This window comes from Trichoplax adhaerens, genomic scaffold (genome assembly GCF_000150275.1).
Source record: "Trichoplax adhaerens TRIADscaffold_2 genomic scaffold, whole genome shotgun sequence".
In the NCBI taxonomy this organism is placed as follows: domain Eukaryota; kingdom Metazoa; phylum Placozoa; class Uniplacotomia; order Trichoplacea; family Trichoplacidae; genus Trichoplax; species Trichoplax adhaerens.
In genome coordinates this window covers 3,561,477-3,579,194 of record NW_002060944.1, presented here as the reverse complement: position 1 = coordinate 3,579,194, position 17,718 = coordinate 3,561,477, and the positions used below count along the sequence as shown (strand labels likewise).

The 17,718-nt window shown below is 32.5% G+C and overlaps 1 protein-coding gene across 1 annotated transcript; it reads left to right on the top strand.

Moving 5' to 3' along the window:
• Positions 1–1,529: 1,529 nt before the first annotated feature.
• TRIADDRAFT_53298 (uncharacterized protein) lies at positions 1,530–4,590 on the top strand (the record flags this gene model as incomplete). The annotated part of the gene is made up of 8 exons (XM_002109874.1): positions 1,530–1,568; positions 2,579–2,667; positions 2,961–3,137; positions 3,226–3,463; positions 3,571–3,820; positions 3,909–4,087; positions 4,272–4,316; positions 4,519–4,590. The coding sequence occupies 8 exons, from the start codon at positions 1,530–1,532 to the stop codon at positions 4,588–4,590; spliced, it is 1,089 nt and encodes a 362-aa protein (XP_002109910.1).
• Between the last annotated feature and the right edge of the window lie 13,128 nt (positions 4,591–17,718).

The following is a 17,718-nucleotide window of genomic DNA, read 5'->3' as shown; positions in this document are numbered from 1 at the left end:
TACGGTACTGCCATTGCCAAAAATTGGGACTCTTTTCGCTTCGATCTCTCCTCTGCTACGGTACTGCCATTGCCAAAAATTGGACTCTTTTCAGTTAGACTAGTGCAAACTCCCGTCGCTTTGCTGACGGTTTACGATAATGTGCTCATTTAACAGATAGTATTACCATTTGTCGTAGACCTGTCAGAGGTTCAGTAACTTTATACCGTGTACTGTGTAGTAGTAGAGTGTATGACATACAGTATACTGATATACTGTACATACCGCATTTCTCTAATCTTACAGTAACTCTCCATTTTTAGCTACTGTATGTGGAACACTCTTACCCATTCATTCATACTGTATAATATACAGTATATACTGTATACTGGATATATATGAGTGCAAGCTCCTGTCGCTTTACTGACGGTTTACGATAATGTGCTCATTTAACAGAGGTTCAGTAACTTTATACCGTACCGTGTACTGTCTGCTGTACTGTACAAATGCACGGTACAGCACTACTGTACAGTACAATACTGTACAGTACAGTACTTTTACTACAGTACTCATATTGTAGTAGAACCGAACCGACGAACCACAGTTCACGTCGACATAAATCGGTTTGGAATCGAACCTCTGACAGGTCTACGGCCATTTGATAATGTACCCATTTCTTATACTACAGCACGGTAGAGTAGAGTACAGTACTGTACTATACCAGGCCAATCAATGTACTGTACTGTCATGGAGCAAAATAGATGTCAAAAGTAGAGGCAGCCTTGGACAGTGTACCAAACAAATTTTGCATGCCTTTGGACGACATCTATTTTATACTGTACATCTTGTAGTATTGTACCCAGTGTCTACAGTATGTCACAGTCAATGTACTGTAAGTACTGTACAGTACAGTATAACTAGAAGTACTGTAGAGTACAGTACTGTACCAGGCCAATCAATGTACTGTACAGTACAGTACTGTACTGTCATGGAGTAAAATACTGTAGATGTCAAAAGTAGAGGTAGCCTTGGACAGTGTACCAAACAAGTTTTGCAAGCCTTTGGACGACATCTATTTTACACATCTTGTAGTATTGTACCCAGTGTCCAGATGAATCATCGTCAATTCGTCATTATCAATCAATGCTAAAGGCGATGACAATATTTTTGCACAATAATCTACCGTAGCATTATACCTGTTCAATATGATGACAGTACTGTACAGTACTTTGCAAGCTTACAGAGCAGTCTAAATCCTCACTACTAAGTACTGTTGTACTGGGCCGGACTTGCGCAGGACCCACTCCAAGCCTTCATTGATTACACGATCCTCGATAAAGAAAGCTCCCGATGATCATGTTTAATAAATAAATAATAATACTACTTTTACTTTAAAAATCGCATTTCCTTCAAAACTCTATCCTAGACAGATGCTGATTTAGCAGTAGTTCGATATAATACTGTAATGGTTAAAACAAACGCAAGACTGGCGGTATACTATACAGTGAAGGACAACACAGCATAACAACAGTCTAGCTGCTCAACAATCAATGGCCAAGTCAAGAATTACGCCAGAAAAATACTCTGGGGTAAGCCCACAAGTAAATAATTGACTACAAAGTTGTAACTAACTTTATCTAAGCATAGAAATATAAACCTATCTCGTATTCAGATGCTGTATGAAAGACATATTGTACTGTGTGATGCCGATGAGCAAATGGCATTAAATGGATTGTATACGAGTTTATACAGTCTTGCCGTTTAGTTGAATTGAAGCTTCCAAGTATAGTACCATTCCATGCAGTATCTCATATAAATTACATTTAAAACATCCAATAACCTCCAAACCCTATCGTTGCTTCTAATTACACGTAAATGTTGCATCGAGTAGTTAAATTGAATAAAAAAAAAAACAGTGATGGTCACGTTACATTGCCATAGTAAAGCTCTTAAAAGGTTAATGCATAAACATGTAAAGGCAATAAAGTCTTGCGCGTGATCTACCGTTGTAGCTAACGTTACCTAAGCATAGAAATACAAACATATCTTGTATCTTAATACTGTAGAAAAGACACTGTACTAAGTGATGTGGATGAGCAAATGATATTTAATTGACTGTATACGGAGTCAATCAAGTCTTGTGCTTAATGTATAAACATGGAAAGTACTAAATAAAGCCTTGCTCATAATATAAACGTGCAAAGTAGCTATAAGATATATAGTATCTATAAATAGTAGTAAATTAGTCGCCAAGAAAAATCTTTCTTTTAACGGAGCATGCAAGATCATCAAATGCTTTCACAAGCATCTGTGGTTTTACCGGTTTTACTGTACACCAATTGAGTTCCTTTCTCATTTGTTGGCATAGTATGCAATTTCCGTAAGACGACACAAAGTACATTATCATAAGCTGCAATGGCATATTCATGCTACATACGAGTAGACCATCTATAGATGTCATGACATCATATCCCTTCCAACAACTTGCATTTGCAATTGACGTATTTCGTAATAGTAGACCTTGATTGTAATAGAAGTGCTATGTTATCACGAATCAATTATAATTCTACAGATTTGTATTCCTTACTGCGCTGTTTAGACAACTCAAGTTGAGCACTTTGGAAAGTTATTAAATGAACTATCCAAATTAGGAACTGTTATCTCGACAAGCTTTGGACCATTAGGCAGGTAACGCCAATACTACTAGAAAACTAAAAATGTAAAAGGCTCCTCTAGAATAGCTTTCGCAAAACTCTGCTTTACCGTATTACAATATACTCGTTGGAATACTAATTTAACTTCAAACTCCCTACTGATACTATATGACTTTCCCAAAATCAGCCTCGCTCTGATTATCTGAATAAATACTGTAGATGTATATCCAAACACTACCTGTACTAGCATATACAGTATATCATGAATACTGTACTTTGGCCTATACTTATCCAAATACTGCTAATGCTTTCTTTCTATTTCGTCAGGTTAAAATTCTTGCAGACAAGCCAAGGTGGTCACGTAACGGTTACATCTTCCAGCAAAAGGATTTTAAATCAATTACCACCTGGACACCCAGTAATGCATATTATTATATCTGCAGTCCGAGAACATCTCGCTCGATTTGATGACGGTGGATTATTTCTTATCCAATTAACAATCAAGTAATCTCCTGCGAATGTTCACATGTTGTCATGTATACAGTTAGTTTATCCATTTAACAAATATAATTGATCTCATTTGCTGTTTCAGCCTTATTACTTCTGCCTCCCGGCTTTCTATCCCCAATCATTCCATTATTGCCTGCTACGAATTTATTTTAAAGTGCTGCATTGATTTCTTTCAAAGTGATACCTGCCCGTGTCGAATTAATGTTGATATTAGCAGCATAAAAACAATGTTAGCATTTATGAAGAGCATACTATGCACTAAACCGACTTGCACGCTGAACGATAGTGAAATAAGTCACTTATCATTACTATTGATTAAAGTATGTACATGAACACTTACTAACAAGATTTGATAATATTACCAGATCTATATAGCTATTCCTGATATTTATTTTTGCTGCATTATGGATAATTAATTTACTTCTAGGGATTTGTAAATGCTATCCCCTCACCAACAAGTCAAGAACAGTTTTCACTACAAGAATGCATTCAATTTATACACTGTTATGGTGAAAGCGCTTCGGAATCGAAACTTTTAGATGGAATATTGATCGATAATTCATTCACTCTTCGAAATGATCGTGACTCCTATGCAAATAAATTTCAATTTTTAAGATTGCCCGATAATACAATTCGTGTCATTCTTTTCAATATATCGCTAGCGGGAGATCCTGAAGGTTTATCATAGCTTTATAATAATGAATGCATATTCTTGTACTTCCGTTATTACCACATATACTATAGCTATTTGTTAACATATTTCAGACAGTTTACCAGAAAATATAACTTTAATTGCAACAAAGGACGACAGGAGTTTAAAACTTTCATCTATAGCAATGGAAAGGTTTAGACGATTAATAGAAATTTTGAAAGCTAATCATGTCGGATTTGTTGGCTGTCAAAAGTGTGTCCATCCTACTTTTAAATTAGCCCTAGAAACCAATGTGGGTGCTGTTCTCGTTTTTTTACTATCTGATGCTAATCCTAGCACTGTTACTTATCTCATAATTAAAATATATCAGTATAGCCTCCACTGGTTAATCTCGATACTAGAGAGAAACATCTATAATGATGGATGTATCCTCTACATTATTCAATTTTCTAATGTTGCTAATTTCATTCCAATAGGGAATATTCGTTTGCGACCGCTTATCCATTTTAAACATAGGAAAGGTAAAAAAGATAACCGGAGCTACTGTCCTAAGCACTAGTTTTACAGAAATTAAAGATCATCACTTCGGAGCCATCTCAGATGCAAATTATATTCACATAAACAATAAATGGTAACGTATAGCCTTTGCAAACCAAATTTAAGCAATTTCTTATAATATATCGCTAACCTGATACCCATATCTTATTCTTCAATGCGTTATAGCTTCTTAAATCTGATACCCTCAAAGTACAATGGAAGAAATATTTCAACTATCGCTATCATCTCGAAGGATGAAACATCTTGTGATGAAATAAAGCTTGTTTTAGCAGCCGCAAGTACGCATCTTACCATATCGAATTGTATACTCACTGATAGAAGGAAGTGTATTTTGCAATATTAATAGACGTCGACAACCATATCTCTTGCGTAAATACTGACATGAGCTTCATTCGAACGTTTTTTAATATCAATCTACTAGTTAACAGCCTTCAACAAATTGTCACTAACGCTGTCGCCTTATGCGGCAGTGGATGCACAGAATTAACGTTGGTCAGATATTTGCAGCAAAATGTAAGTTTTCTTAAGATTTAGTGAATACTTATGTAAGTTGTATTACAGTATATTTTCTTTCAACTAAATAATTAATTGATTGTCAATTTGCTGCATTATTAACTTAGAGAGAATCATTATTCAATTCTGCAAAATCTCAAGTCCAATTAACGAAAAGTATATGACTAAAAGATATTACAATTAAGTCTCAGAAATATAAATATTAACAGCGATATTTCATTTTAGGTAAATTTTTCACTATTTTAGATAGTTTCCAGCTATCACTCATTAAAATTGTTTCGAGTTTAAATCAAAATGAAAAAGAAATATTAACGGAGGTTCAACATGGTCATCACTGGATAAAACTTTCAAGATCTATTTCAGATCGCTGTCGATGTGGCATGAAAAATCGAAACGAGATCAAATCTCCAACATTTTACTCTCCTAAATTCGACGAGGCCATTCCTGTAAAATCGGAGGTAGACATTGTTTCCACTTCCTATTACCGAAGTAATGAGAATATCGTCTTGGACTCTTTCGCGATGAAAATAAACGCATATCATGTTGCTATTAGTGTAGCAAACATAGCGCTACGGATAATTAATACAGTGTCTGACGCTCAGACCTGAAATTTTGTAAATGAGATATCGTGAATTTCAAATCACTTCCGGGAACGCAACAAAGTCCTGCAATCCGTTTGCGAATTTACCTATTTCTATGTTATGTCGCTGCACATTATTCCTCGTAGATTTATATATGACAGCTTTTGCTGACGAACGATACTAATACTCTACAGCGTCGTTTAACTCTAGATATACCTCCGCATTGTGATATCATTATATCATGATCTTTATTCCTGATGTAACCCAAATTGTTAAGATTATCGTTTACAGTTACTTGAATAGTTATGTGAATAAAATGATTTAGCCCAAGTATTGATTCGAATTAGCTTTGTACACCTGTATGTAATAATCTTGATGATGATTATAATAACATTTTATTCACCAACCTTAAGCTAATTTATGTACTTGGAAATAATGTACTCAGAAGCACAATTTCCTTCTATTACATCAATTATAATACAAAAATTATTATATATGACTGATCATCAGTTTCAATTTATGAAATAAAGACATTTATTAATATTCAAATTTTAAGTATGGAGTTATTACGAAGTTTGAAGACCAATCAGATAATCATGTAACTGTATCAAAATAGTAATCAATTTCTGTTTTTGTCTAACAATTTTCTGTGCTATATACGTTTGGCTGAAGCTAAAAGAACCAATATCCTTTTTATGTGCAAATTTCTCTAATGCAGATGTTGGACTACGAACAACTGTCCCATCAATCAATCAATCAATCAATCATCATCATAATTAGGTTTTGATTCACTGCCCACTCATTAAGTGATTTTAGGTTCAAATCACTGTCCACTCAATAAGTGATTTATCATCACGTATTCAGAATTTTTATTACAATCTTAATAAAGATAGCATTTATCAGAAAGAGCGACAGCAATAATGGTATAGTACCGTACTGACTTTATTTATAAAATATATTACAACAAATTATAAATAACTTCATAAATTAAATCCATATCTACAGTATAGCTGTTATGCTTATAAACTTATGCCATGGAGCATTATTAGTAAAAATATTGTTAGACTTCTTAGCTAAGATTTCTAATTACGACAGCTGTTGTTGAAATACATGAATAAAGATTAGAATCCTAAAGATTATCATATTAGAGAGTAATCAAAGAGAGCAATAATGATAGATTAAAATTGTCAGTACTAATAGATATATTGCCGAAAAATAACTAACTATATTTTCGATTATACATATGTATCTAATCCTACTACTAAATTACCCGTTCAAGTGAACGGGAATACAATCTGCATAAAACAATACATTGAAAGAAAATTTACAGCTAGATTACCTTAACATATACTCTTCTTAATTCATTAGTACAACATGTCCTTAATTGCAATGAAAGCTAATCAAACAACAATTTATAACTTTTAAGTTCTAGATGTATCCACATACTCAAATCATCTTGAATAAGTGATAACTTATAAAATGATTTAATTTTACTAATATTACTAATAATTATTGGATTTGCAGTCAATATCTTAGAAATAATACGTAGTCTAGCCGTACAGCCTTTTATTAAAAAACTATTTAGACACCATCAGGGAATGAAAATAGTAACTGACTTAAGCTTGTAGATCGAGAACGATTCCATAATTTAAATACTCTATTTCTTAATCTGTAAGTTAAATAACTATAAACAAATGGATGTATAAGAAAATATCCAACGGCTAAATTTTGAAGTAATTGTTGAACAGGACTAGGTGGTCTGTAAGGTATTATAGCTTCTGTAGTAAAGTTGTATACCGCATAAGGAATTCGTAGACAGACATAACACAATACGATATAAACGCCTCGTATAATTCTCTTCTTTCTTCTCTTCTTTAATTGAAATAATCTTGTACTTCTTCGTCCATATCGACCAGTGCTTGCAATTTTAATGTATAATATGACAGAGAACATGATAACGATAAATGGCATTAAGCAGGCCAGACTAAAAGTAACTGATTTAATGACTGTATAGAGTCTCCTTTCTTCGATGATGAAATATTGGTCTAAACCATTTTCTGAGAGAGAATCATTAATTTTAACAGTAAAAATAATTAAGATCAATCCATAAACGACACAGGATAATATCCAAATGGATAATATACAACCATATAGGCGTGATTTTCTCAATTTACCAGGCCATTTAAGGATAAAAGCTACCGATAAATAACGATCTAACCCAATCAAGGCAACGTGTAACCCGGCATTAAAGAAGAAAAATTCCATTATAAAAAATTTTAATTCTTGAATGATGGCACAAGGCCAATGACTAATAAGGAGTTGAATTGGTAATATTAAGCAGGCGGAAAAGATGATGGATAATATACACATACTGTAGAATGGTACGTCGGAAGCCGATCGTAGTTTTTTTTTATAAAGAAACATTGTTAAAAACGTTCCATTGATAAATAAAATACATGGTGCTAAAATTACCCTTTTTATTTCGTTTATTTCATGTCCTGAGCAATTCAAGTTGCAACACTTGTTTCCATTTAGGATATCGACTTCCATTAAAGAAGTATCGTTGATATCCATCACGGGTAGTACTGTAGTTATGAATAATACTTGGGACAAGGTTGTCGAATTAAAAGTTTTACTTTCCTATTAATAGAGTAGAAGATCATTTTAGTTCAAGCCTATTCGATTTTTCGTTAATTAAAAAATCTAATGAATTCCTTATGTCAATCTCGTTACATATGCGTAGAAAAAATACATCTAGAAATAATACATGTCGTAACTCGATGTATTTATTCAATCATCCATGATGAAAATGATTTAATGGAAAATTTTTAAAGTTTCAATTCCGTTATAGCATACCTTCAAAATTGGATCTCTTTTCAATAACTTGCTGGTACTAAAATGATCCAGCCAGTGCTTCAACTATTATTATATAAACTGGGGAATAAATGGTGTTAAATTGATTTTTTGTTTACTTTGCTAATTATAGATAGACACATTATCTTCTATGTATTGGTTTAGTTTAAAATAATTGTAGTTCAAATTGCTATAAGATAAATTATATATTCATGTATTAAGGAAAGGGTGGCGTGTGTAGAAGTATGAGCAAATACTACTGTATGGAACACCAAGCCTTAGACACATTTTAGATTCTTTCTGAGAAAAAAATCATTCTGTTCTATCCATTGACAAAGCTACCATGAATTCTATTGAATTCCTTTGATTTCTAAGTCTACCGTACATGTCATGAGTAGTTATAAAATTGTATGAAGTTAAACTTGTAAAAAAAATTAAAGGATAGTAAGAGAGACTGATGAGGAGTCGAATAAACAATAAAATAGTCTAATAAAAGCAATCATACAAAATTGGGAAAAGCATTTAAGGTAGAAGCAGACATAAATATTGTTTAATAATTACTTTCAGATCAAAAAAATACGGTAAGGAAATCCTATTATCCCCAATTTTTGTCGCAAACAGGATATACCATTAGCAATATATGAACAAACTACCGGTACGGAGTTATTTATGAAGATAGACAATTTTTAATTAGCTGATTCCACCCTTCAAAAATTCTAGGAAGATTTCTTGATATGCCATACTTTATTGTCTAACCGTCGCAAATAAGTGATTATTTTTAATAACTTACTTTCCTTTCCAATAGCTACTACTTCTAAATTTTAGTACTATTCTTCTTGAAATATGAGTTGACATATTTTTATTTCCCTCTGTCAATATTGCTCCATTGATTATATTATCAACTGTTGTTGTCCTCAAGCTATTCAAGTTATTATTGATTTGATGAATACTTCATGACACTCCAGAAAAATAGTAGTCTATGATTTGAATGTTTGGTATTTAAGAATGGGCCTATAAATATGTGAACAATGATAGACTTCATTTAGATTCAGTAATTGAATACATTTTTTAGCTAAAAATACAATAATTCTGATAGCTATGTATATGGTTGATTTGACCACTAGAAATTCGCTCATCATTACTGTAGTTAAATAACTATCCGATTAAATTGCATTACCAAATACTGAGTTCAAGTATCATTTCTATTATGATCGAATCGAATAAAAAGAATTAATCATAGGGGTTAAGATTACAATCCAGCGTACGCATAAAAAGTCTAAAATCATGGATTATAACTTGAGATCAAAGATGTTTATTTCATCATTTATTAATTATTAATATCCTTAAATGTATAAAATAAATAATATTTTGTCTTTATAAATTAATTATTACTATACAAGTACTTGTCTACAATACTATCATTTTAAAATTATATGGGTAGAACTCCAAAGTATCAAATTTTTAATGTTATTAAATGCCTAAAATAAGTACTATTTGCTCTTTATAAATTAATTACTATGCTTGCACTTGTCTAGAATATCTACATTCTAAAGTTATATCGATAGAACTCTAAAGTATCAGATTATCAATGTATACCGATATTTTAAATCTATCAAACTGTTTAAGTTTGGCACATTACTAGCAATATCAGCCATGATTCCTGTATGTGCCCGAATAGATATGTATACTGTGTTAATAGAACTACAAGTATCAAGTGCGTGAGTAACTTAAAGTTTATCATTATCTTTACCATAACATTAGCTTTAAAAAGGGGATAAATATGAGCGAGAGTATTCTATAATGGTGGGTTAAAAAATTCAAAATATCCATTCTAAATGAGCACTGATCATCTTACTGCCAAATAGTCTTTTATAAAATTTACTTATTAAGGAAAATGTAAACGTGAGGGCCATTTTATAAAAGCTTTCTTGTAATTACCACCAGTAATTTTCTATTTTTACTACTATCAATCCTTCTCATTATTTTTAGTTGCTTTATACGCTATGTATTCATGTGGCCGGATATTATGTATATGTGAAATTATTATTAGTATTATATTCAACTATAGTGGAAATCAGTGACGTTATGAGACTTCTTACAAAATTAAATCATCGATCATTCATTATAAAAAGAACCGCAACATGGTTTATTAGTCTACTAATAAGACTGCGATATTTATTTTAAGTTTATTTGGCGAAAAAGCCTACTCCATTTCTGAATAAAGACACTAGGATTGTATCATAATTATAGGTAATATTCAAGGATTAATTAAACTCTTATTTAGTGAGCTGATTCTAGACTGTTACATGCCTGTTAATGCCTATCCCATAACATGAACATGTCCGAGTCTAGAGTTGGATATAATATTAAACCTGACGGAAAATTTTAGATCTTGCTAGCTGTCTTTTAATTATTAGAATATTTTGACCATGGCTGCCCTTTGGCAATCAATATTTTAACATAGCATTAGTGATATATTTACTAAAAATTTGACATAAGATTTTACTGGGGAAATGAACAAACTCCAATTAATTAATATACAATTTAGAGCCATTTCATTTCCGTTTTCAGTCGTGAGAGGCAAATATTATCGATTCTAGCATTTTAAAAATTATTTCATGGAAATAATTTATGCGTTTACCCGTTGTGCATTTTGTGTAAGCTTAAAGAATTGACCTTGCTCTTTCCTTGATGGTCGAAACTCTGTAGCAGCATTGCGTGCAGGCAATTTGTTCAATCTGAGCCGGAAATAGGCCAATGAAAGCTGTGGATATTGATTATAACCGTTTGACGATAAATTATCCGATGATCTATGATACTACAATGCAAAAATGCTAATATCAATATCGATGCCAGAAAGGGATAATACAGCACCTTACAATAGCATCCTAGACATAAGATTTTGAAAACTATTTAATTCAAGGTCAATCGTTTTATAGCAAGTGATCTAGATAGATGCTTAACTTTTTTCAAAGTGTATGGAATCTGTTTGTATGCTAAACTCTACCAATGCCATAGTGCAGTATAACTTTATGTCCTCTTCTCTTACTGCGTTGTCAGATCCGTATCTTACTCTTTTAATGATTAGATCAAGAATTATTGATGCTGCTTTTCTGCTACCTCTTGTTTATACAGATACAGCGCTAATAAAAAGGCTTCTTTATTACTGTTGGGATTCTTAGTCTCGCAATAATTTACAATAAAACAAGGTCGCGTCTTACTTGTGTTTGGTTTATACTTTATTTAAATTACAGTTAACTATGATTGCCGACAACGTGCTCGAGGGGAAAGAGAAAGGAATGACAGCTGAAAATAAACCTTTAACCGCTTTGACTGAACAGTAAGTAGATCGACAAGTTTAATTGTACTCTATGCTATACAGCCAATCGTATGGTAATGTATGAGCATGTAGTAGAAAATGAATTATGGACATCTAAATTCTTGTGGTTTGCATCCTATTGACTGTGGTAGTCTATTAATTGAGTCAATAAGCACAAGGAACTCTAATGAACTACAAATGGCTGATTGATTCAGTAGATAATAATATAGCATCCATGTATCCACAATATTACTCTATCGATGGCTGATTAATTCGCTCATTAATTAATAATACAGCGTTTACGTATTGTATTTCGAAGCGATTTGATAGAAAAGTTTTACTTTTCATCAGTATTATTTCTCTATGGATGGCTAGTTGATTCACTCAATAATTACGCAGTGTCCATCAACCATGTATTGTATACTTCATAGAAAAGTTTTACTTTTCATTAGCAATATTTCTCTTTTTATTGCTGGTTGATTCGTTAAATAGTAATGCAGTGTTCTTCATGTACTGTATATAGACGCTATTTGATAGAAAAGTTTTACTTTTCGTTGGCAATAATTCTCTATCGATTACTGGTTGATTCGTTAAATAGTAATGCAGTGTTCTTCATGTACTGTATATTGACGCCATTTAATAGAAAAGTTTTACTTTCCATTGGCAATACTTCTCTATCGATTATTGGTTGATTCGTTAAATAGTAATGCAGCGTTCTTGACCTACTACAGTTGTATATTGGCGCTATTTAATAGAAAAGTTTTACTTTCCATTAGCAATACTTCTCCATCGATTACTGGTTTATTCGTTAAATAGTAATGCAGTGTTCTTCATGTACTGTATATTGACACTATTTAATAGAAAAGTTTTACTTTCCATTGGCAACACTTTTCTATCGATTGCTGATTTATTTATTTAATAATAATGCTGTATTTATTTACTATACATTGACGCTATTTTATTGGAAATTTTGCTTTTCATCTGTAATATTTCTCTATCGATTACTGGTTAATTTCTTAAAATAGTAATGCAGCGTTTATGTACGGTACCGTATATTGACGCTATTTTACAGAAAAGTTTTACTTTTCATCGGCAATATTTCTCGATCGAATGCTGATTGATTCATTAACTTCAACAACTTTTATTGCAAGGGATATCAATCCGTTAAAAAGTCTACACTTACAAATCAAAATATCTCCTAAATGATACCATTGATTTTACGCCTTTACCGCATAGTCAGATAAAATAAGCGGAGCAAATTTCGCGCAATACCGAACCTACGCATGCAGTAAAATGGAAGATACTGGAACAATTATTGACAATTTCAAGAGATAGTGACTAGTAAAACCAAATGGTTCTCATAGAAGTAGGCTTATCCATTCTTAAATATCAAATTCACAGTGATATTTCATAAATGTATAATTTAACGTAGATATATGTACAAGTATATAAATCAATATCCATTTAATACATCACTCTTCGTAATAAAATATACATCACAATTAAGTCTACATTAGCCATTCTATAGCTTAAGTGTACGCGTATTACATCCCAAAAGCAGATGTTTAAATTAAATTAATGAATGCATACAACATAGTCGTTGTATTTGTTTTCAATTTTAGCGCACTAGGCAATCGAGTCAATTGGCATAGAATGAAGAGTATTCTGGTAGAACAGACGGCCTAAAACAATATATATTCTTTCTACAGAGAGCGGTCCATCCAACATAAATTTAGCCTCAAAATTCTATACCTTTCTTCAATGCCATAACTACAGTACTCGCGTTAAAATTATTATTCAACGCATATGGTTCTATTTAATCGTTACATGGCAAGGGAAATATACCAAAGCATTGATTAACATAAAACTTTGTAGTGGCCCAGCTGTAGGCTTAATGTTACTCAGTCATAAAGTTTTTCAAATTTTAAAGTTTAAAGAATAATTTTAAACTGACACCCAAATCATTCAGTTTACAAACTGAATAACCCGAAAGTAATCCGAAAGTAGAAGCCTTTCAAGTTGGGATCAGGACATAAAAAAATGAAATTATCAGAGTGATAATATTTCTCCATCGTACAGCAGTTTTGTGGCAGCAATAAGCTTAATTTCGTATTTGGTTTCTAAATTTTCTTTATAAGAAATAGCGTTTCAACAAGCACCAGTACATATTAGGCCATGCCTATAGTTATCTTCATCAATTTTATATGAGCACGTTGAATGTCCCAATAAGACATTAAGGCACTTTAGTATCTTTTCTTGACAAGGCTATTGCTGTGTTAACTACCTTGGATGTTTGCACCTTCCTTATTGATATTTTTCAATTTCTTAGACTCTTTTTTCTTTCCCAGCTTGTCTGTGTTTCCTTTAACAGAATTCGTATTTTCTTTTTCTTCAGTTGTACCCTGGGTAACATCATTTTGAACTTTTCCAGTTTTAGTATTTGCATCCTGATTTTCCGTATTTTTGTCTTGTGTACTTAAATTTTTACTATCACTCGTGGGTTCCCCAGAGCTTTCCGTTCCATTTTCTGTCGATGACTTATTCACTTCAGGGTTAATTTTTTCTGTATTTGTTTCTACATTCTGCCCTTCTTTAGTACTATCGCCATTGTGAGATTCTTCTGCTGGCCTTAAATTACCATGACTATCCTCTTTATTTTCCTGTTGATTACTTCCTTGAGCAGGCATCTCTTTACTTTTTTCAGTTGGATCTTGTTGATTATTATCATTATCGCCCTTGCTAGTAGTATCGGCAGATTCCTTATTATTATTATTTGTGCCGTCAGTTTCATCCTGATTTATTTTATCTTCTATTTTAGCGTTGTCAGGACTAGTAGTTTCCTTATAAGCTGGATCAATTTTTTCGTCGGAATTATTTCCTTCATTTTCATTTGTTTTTACATTCTCTTCGCTTTCGTTAATATTAGTATTTTCCGATGACTGTCCATTTTCATCAGCATTGCTGACTTTATTTTCATCAGTATTTAACTTTTCTTCATTTTCGTCGCCTTTACTCTCTTTTATATTCTCTGATGATTGACCATTAGAATGATCAAGCTCGTTTTCATTAATCTTCGAGCTCTCGTTATTATCATCACCATTCATATTTTCCACCGACTGATCATTCTCATTGGAATTATTAACGTCGTTTTCGTTAGCTTTTACCTTCTCTTCATTATCATCAACTTTAAATTTAATACCCTCTGACGACTGATTACTTCCGTTTTCTTCTTGTTTTAACCCAGATTGCTCCTGTACGTCATCGCCTAAAGTTTTTTTAGCATTCACGATACATTAAACCTCACGATATAGCAATATCAATAAAATCGTTTATCAAACCACTACAGCGTTAAAGATATTATTCTATGAAAATATCTAAAGAAATTCATATTGCCGAATAACTATCTATCGTTATCAGCTTAGACAACACTTTTTCCCAACGATTCTCTATTTTATTATTCTAGTCAAAACTAACCATCGATATTCTCTTCCTTCGTTTCTTGACTATTTTCTATATCTTCTTTAATCGACAGTCTCATATCTGGTGATGTTGCTGTCGACGATAACTTCGAGGAACTCCTAGAACCAGTCACAGACATTCTTTGTTCCAACTTGGCACTGCTAATCATCTGTGCTGTCTTAGATGCTCTTCTCTGTCTTTCTTTAAGCGCCCTACGTCTTCTTTTCCTCGCATCTACTCGAGAATTGCCATCATCTACAACCACTACATTAGGCAGTAAGCTATTATTCCGTGATTTATTAGTTATATTCGTTCTGATAGACACACTGTCACCATTGACGTTTTCACTTATTCGTGAACCTCTATCATCTATCCCGCCAGAATCATCAAGTGGTATTTTACCTAAATTAGAATAGATATAAAATGGTAAGAAAAAGGAAATTTTTTCATCTATTCTATCATAAAGGACAATAAGCACAGTACAGTAAGTAATAAAGCACCGGTAATTAAAATTTAATATTCTCATTAATATGAAAATAAGCATATAACGATGATGAAGTAAGTCCAGTGGGTATAATTGATTTCTAACACTGATTAATGATGCCATTCCGTAATTCTTGAATGCACTAAAGCTTCTCGCGCTTGATCGTGCCTCTTCCGTAATATGGTAGATATAATATTTCCTACTTTATTTTCGAAACTTTCTTGAAACTTCTATAGAGTACAATAGCGTATAAACACTTGTGCTATTACTGTATAAATTGACTAAACGTCGTCATGTCCTAAACTACTTTATTTTAAAGGTAGCTGCTAATAACTTGCCATCGATTTCTGACGTCGTTAACTATCTAGTTATGACTTTTACTTCATGTCGCCTATTTTACTTACCATTCTCTTGGTTTCCTAGATGATTATCTTTAATTTCTGATATTTTTGCGGCAGTTGACGATCCGCACCCCATAGCAATAATTTGATAGAAAATGAGTTTATATTTTCCAACACTGTCACAATCCTCTATATTAATTTTCAGTAAAAAAGATTAATCATCACTCTGGGCAGTTTATATCTGTCAATATCGATGGGATTAACTCGTCTTGAGCGACTACAGTAAAATTTTTCGACCAAGGAGACTTTGAAAATTTTTTTCAGGATAAGATAACGTTACTAATAAAATTTGGCTAATGAAAATTCGTGGTTGGCGTGAAAATAGTAATATTGCAGAGTGTCAAATATCAACAGAGATCAGATATCTCCAATTAAAAATGAGCAATTTTGATGGTCCAACTTGCCGCAAGTTAGTTGCTTAAAGGTATAACTTTAACTAATGTAGGTACACAAGCAAACTCTGCGGTTTTAACAATAACTACTACTAGTATGAATATAGCGTAATCAGGATAATTAGGACCTTCTATATCTTGGTGTCGACGACTAATTCTGCACTGTTGCAGCATGCACTATCATTCTTAACGAACAGTTTATCTATTATGGGGTTAGATAATAGTCTATACATTTATATTAATCGATATTCAATACTAATTTTAAAACCGGACCTTTCTTAATTCTCATGTACGTACATACAGGAAGACATGCATGATTTGGTTATTGAATAATTTACTCTGACGTAGTATTACTTTTATCACATTCCGAAGCACCATAACAACAGCCAAATGATTTACTGATATTGTAACGTGGTAACAATTGTCCTGTATTCTTTATTCCATGCTTGGCAATCCATGGCAACATTATTATTTTAATCGATCGAATTAGCATAATTACAATGCTACATATTGGGTGTTAACTTGACTGGTATTCAACAAGTTCATTTGATGCCATGTTAATTATTACATTCTAATTATAATAGATATATTTATTTGACATCGTGGGTAAATAGTAGATGGTAGTCAATCAAGAACTAAGTTTTGGTGGCGCTCAATAGATGTTCGATGTAGTTACATGTCAATGTAATTATAACGATAGCTGAAAAATATTGACCTCAGGCGATTGATAGAAAACTTACAATAATCGCTATTGTCAGATTGTTGTACTGTTTAACCCCGAGTACAATTACTCGCAAGTGTAAAATCTGTTCCTTTAGATGAGTCTACATTTTCCTATAGATTTGGCAGTGAGAATGACATTGTAATTTAAATATCTAAATTAGGCCTTGTTGTAAATCAATCTAAGAATGAAATAAGACTACAAAGTCTTTAGCTAGCAACGGTAACTTGTAAATATAAATATACGGTATTATACTCTGTATCACTACAACCTAGGATGCAAATAATGTGCACTGTAATGCATTGGGCAGCATAAAACTATAGATGAAATCAATCATTGATGAAACGTAATAGCCTTAAAGTATTCAGCTTATACAGTAATTTTCAAATCTGTGTATTTGCTAATCATTGATTGCTGTACGGAAATGATGTGGCAATGGTAATCCATTCAAAGTGAAATAAAAATTATATTGCATTAAGAAAGAAGGGACTTATCGAAGTATTCTCATTAATTTAATTCCTGCCTACTAGTAGATGCATATACCGAGCTAAACTATTCGACGACCTCGTTACTCTGTCCTCAAATCGTGCAAACGATAAAAGAAATGAAATTACTGCGATATCACGCTTCACTCTACATATT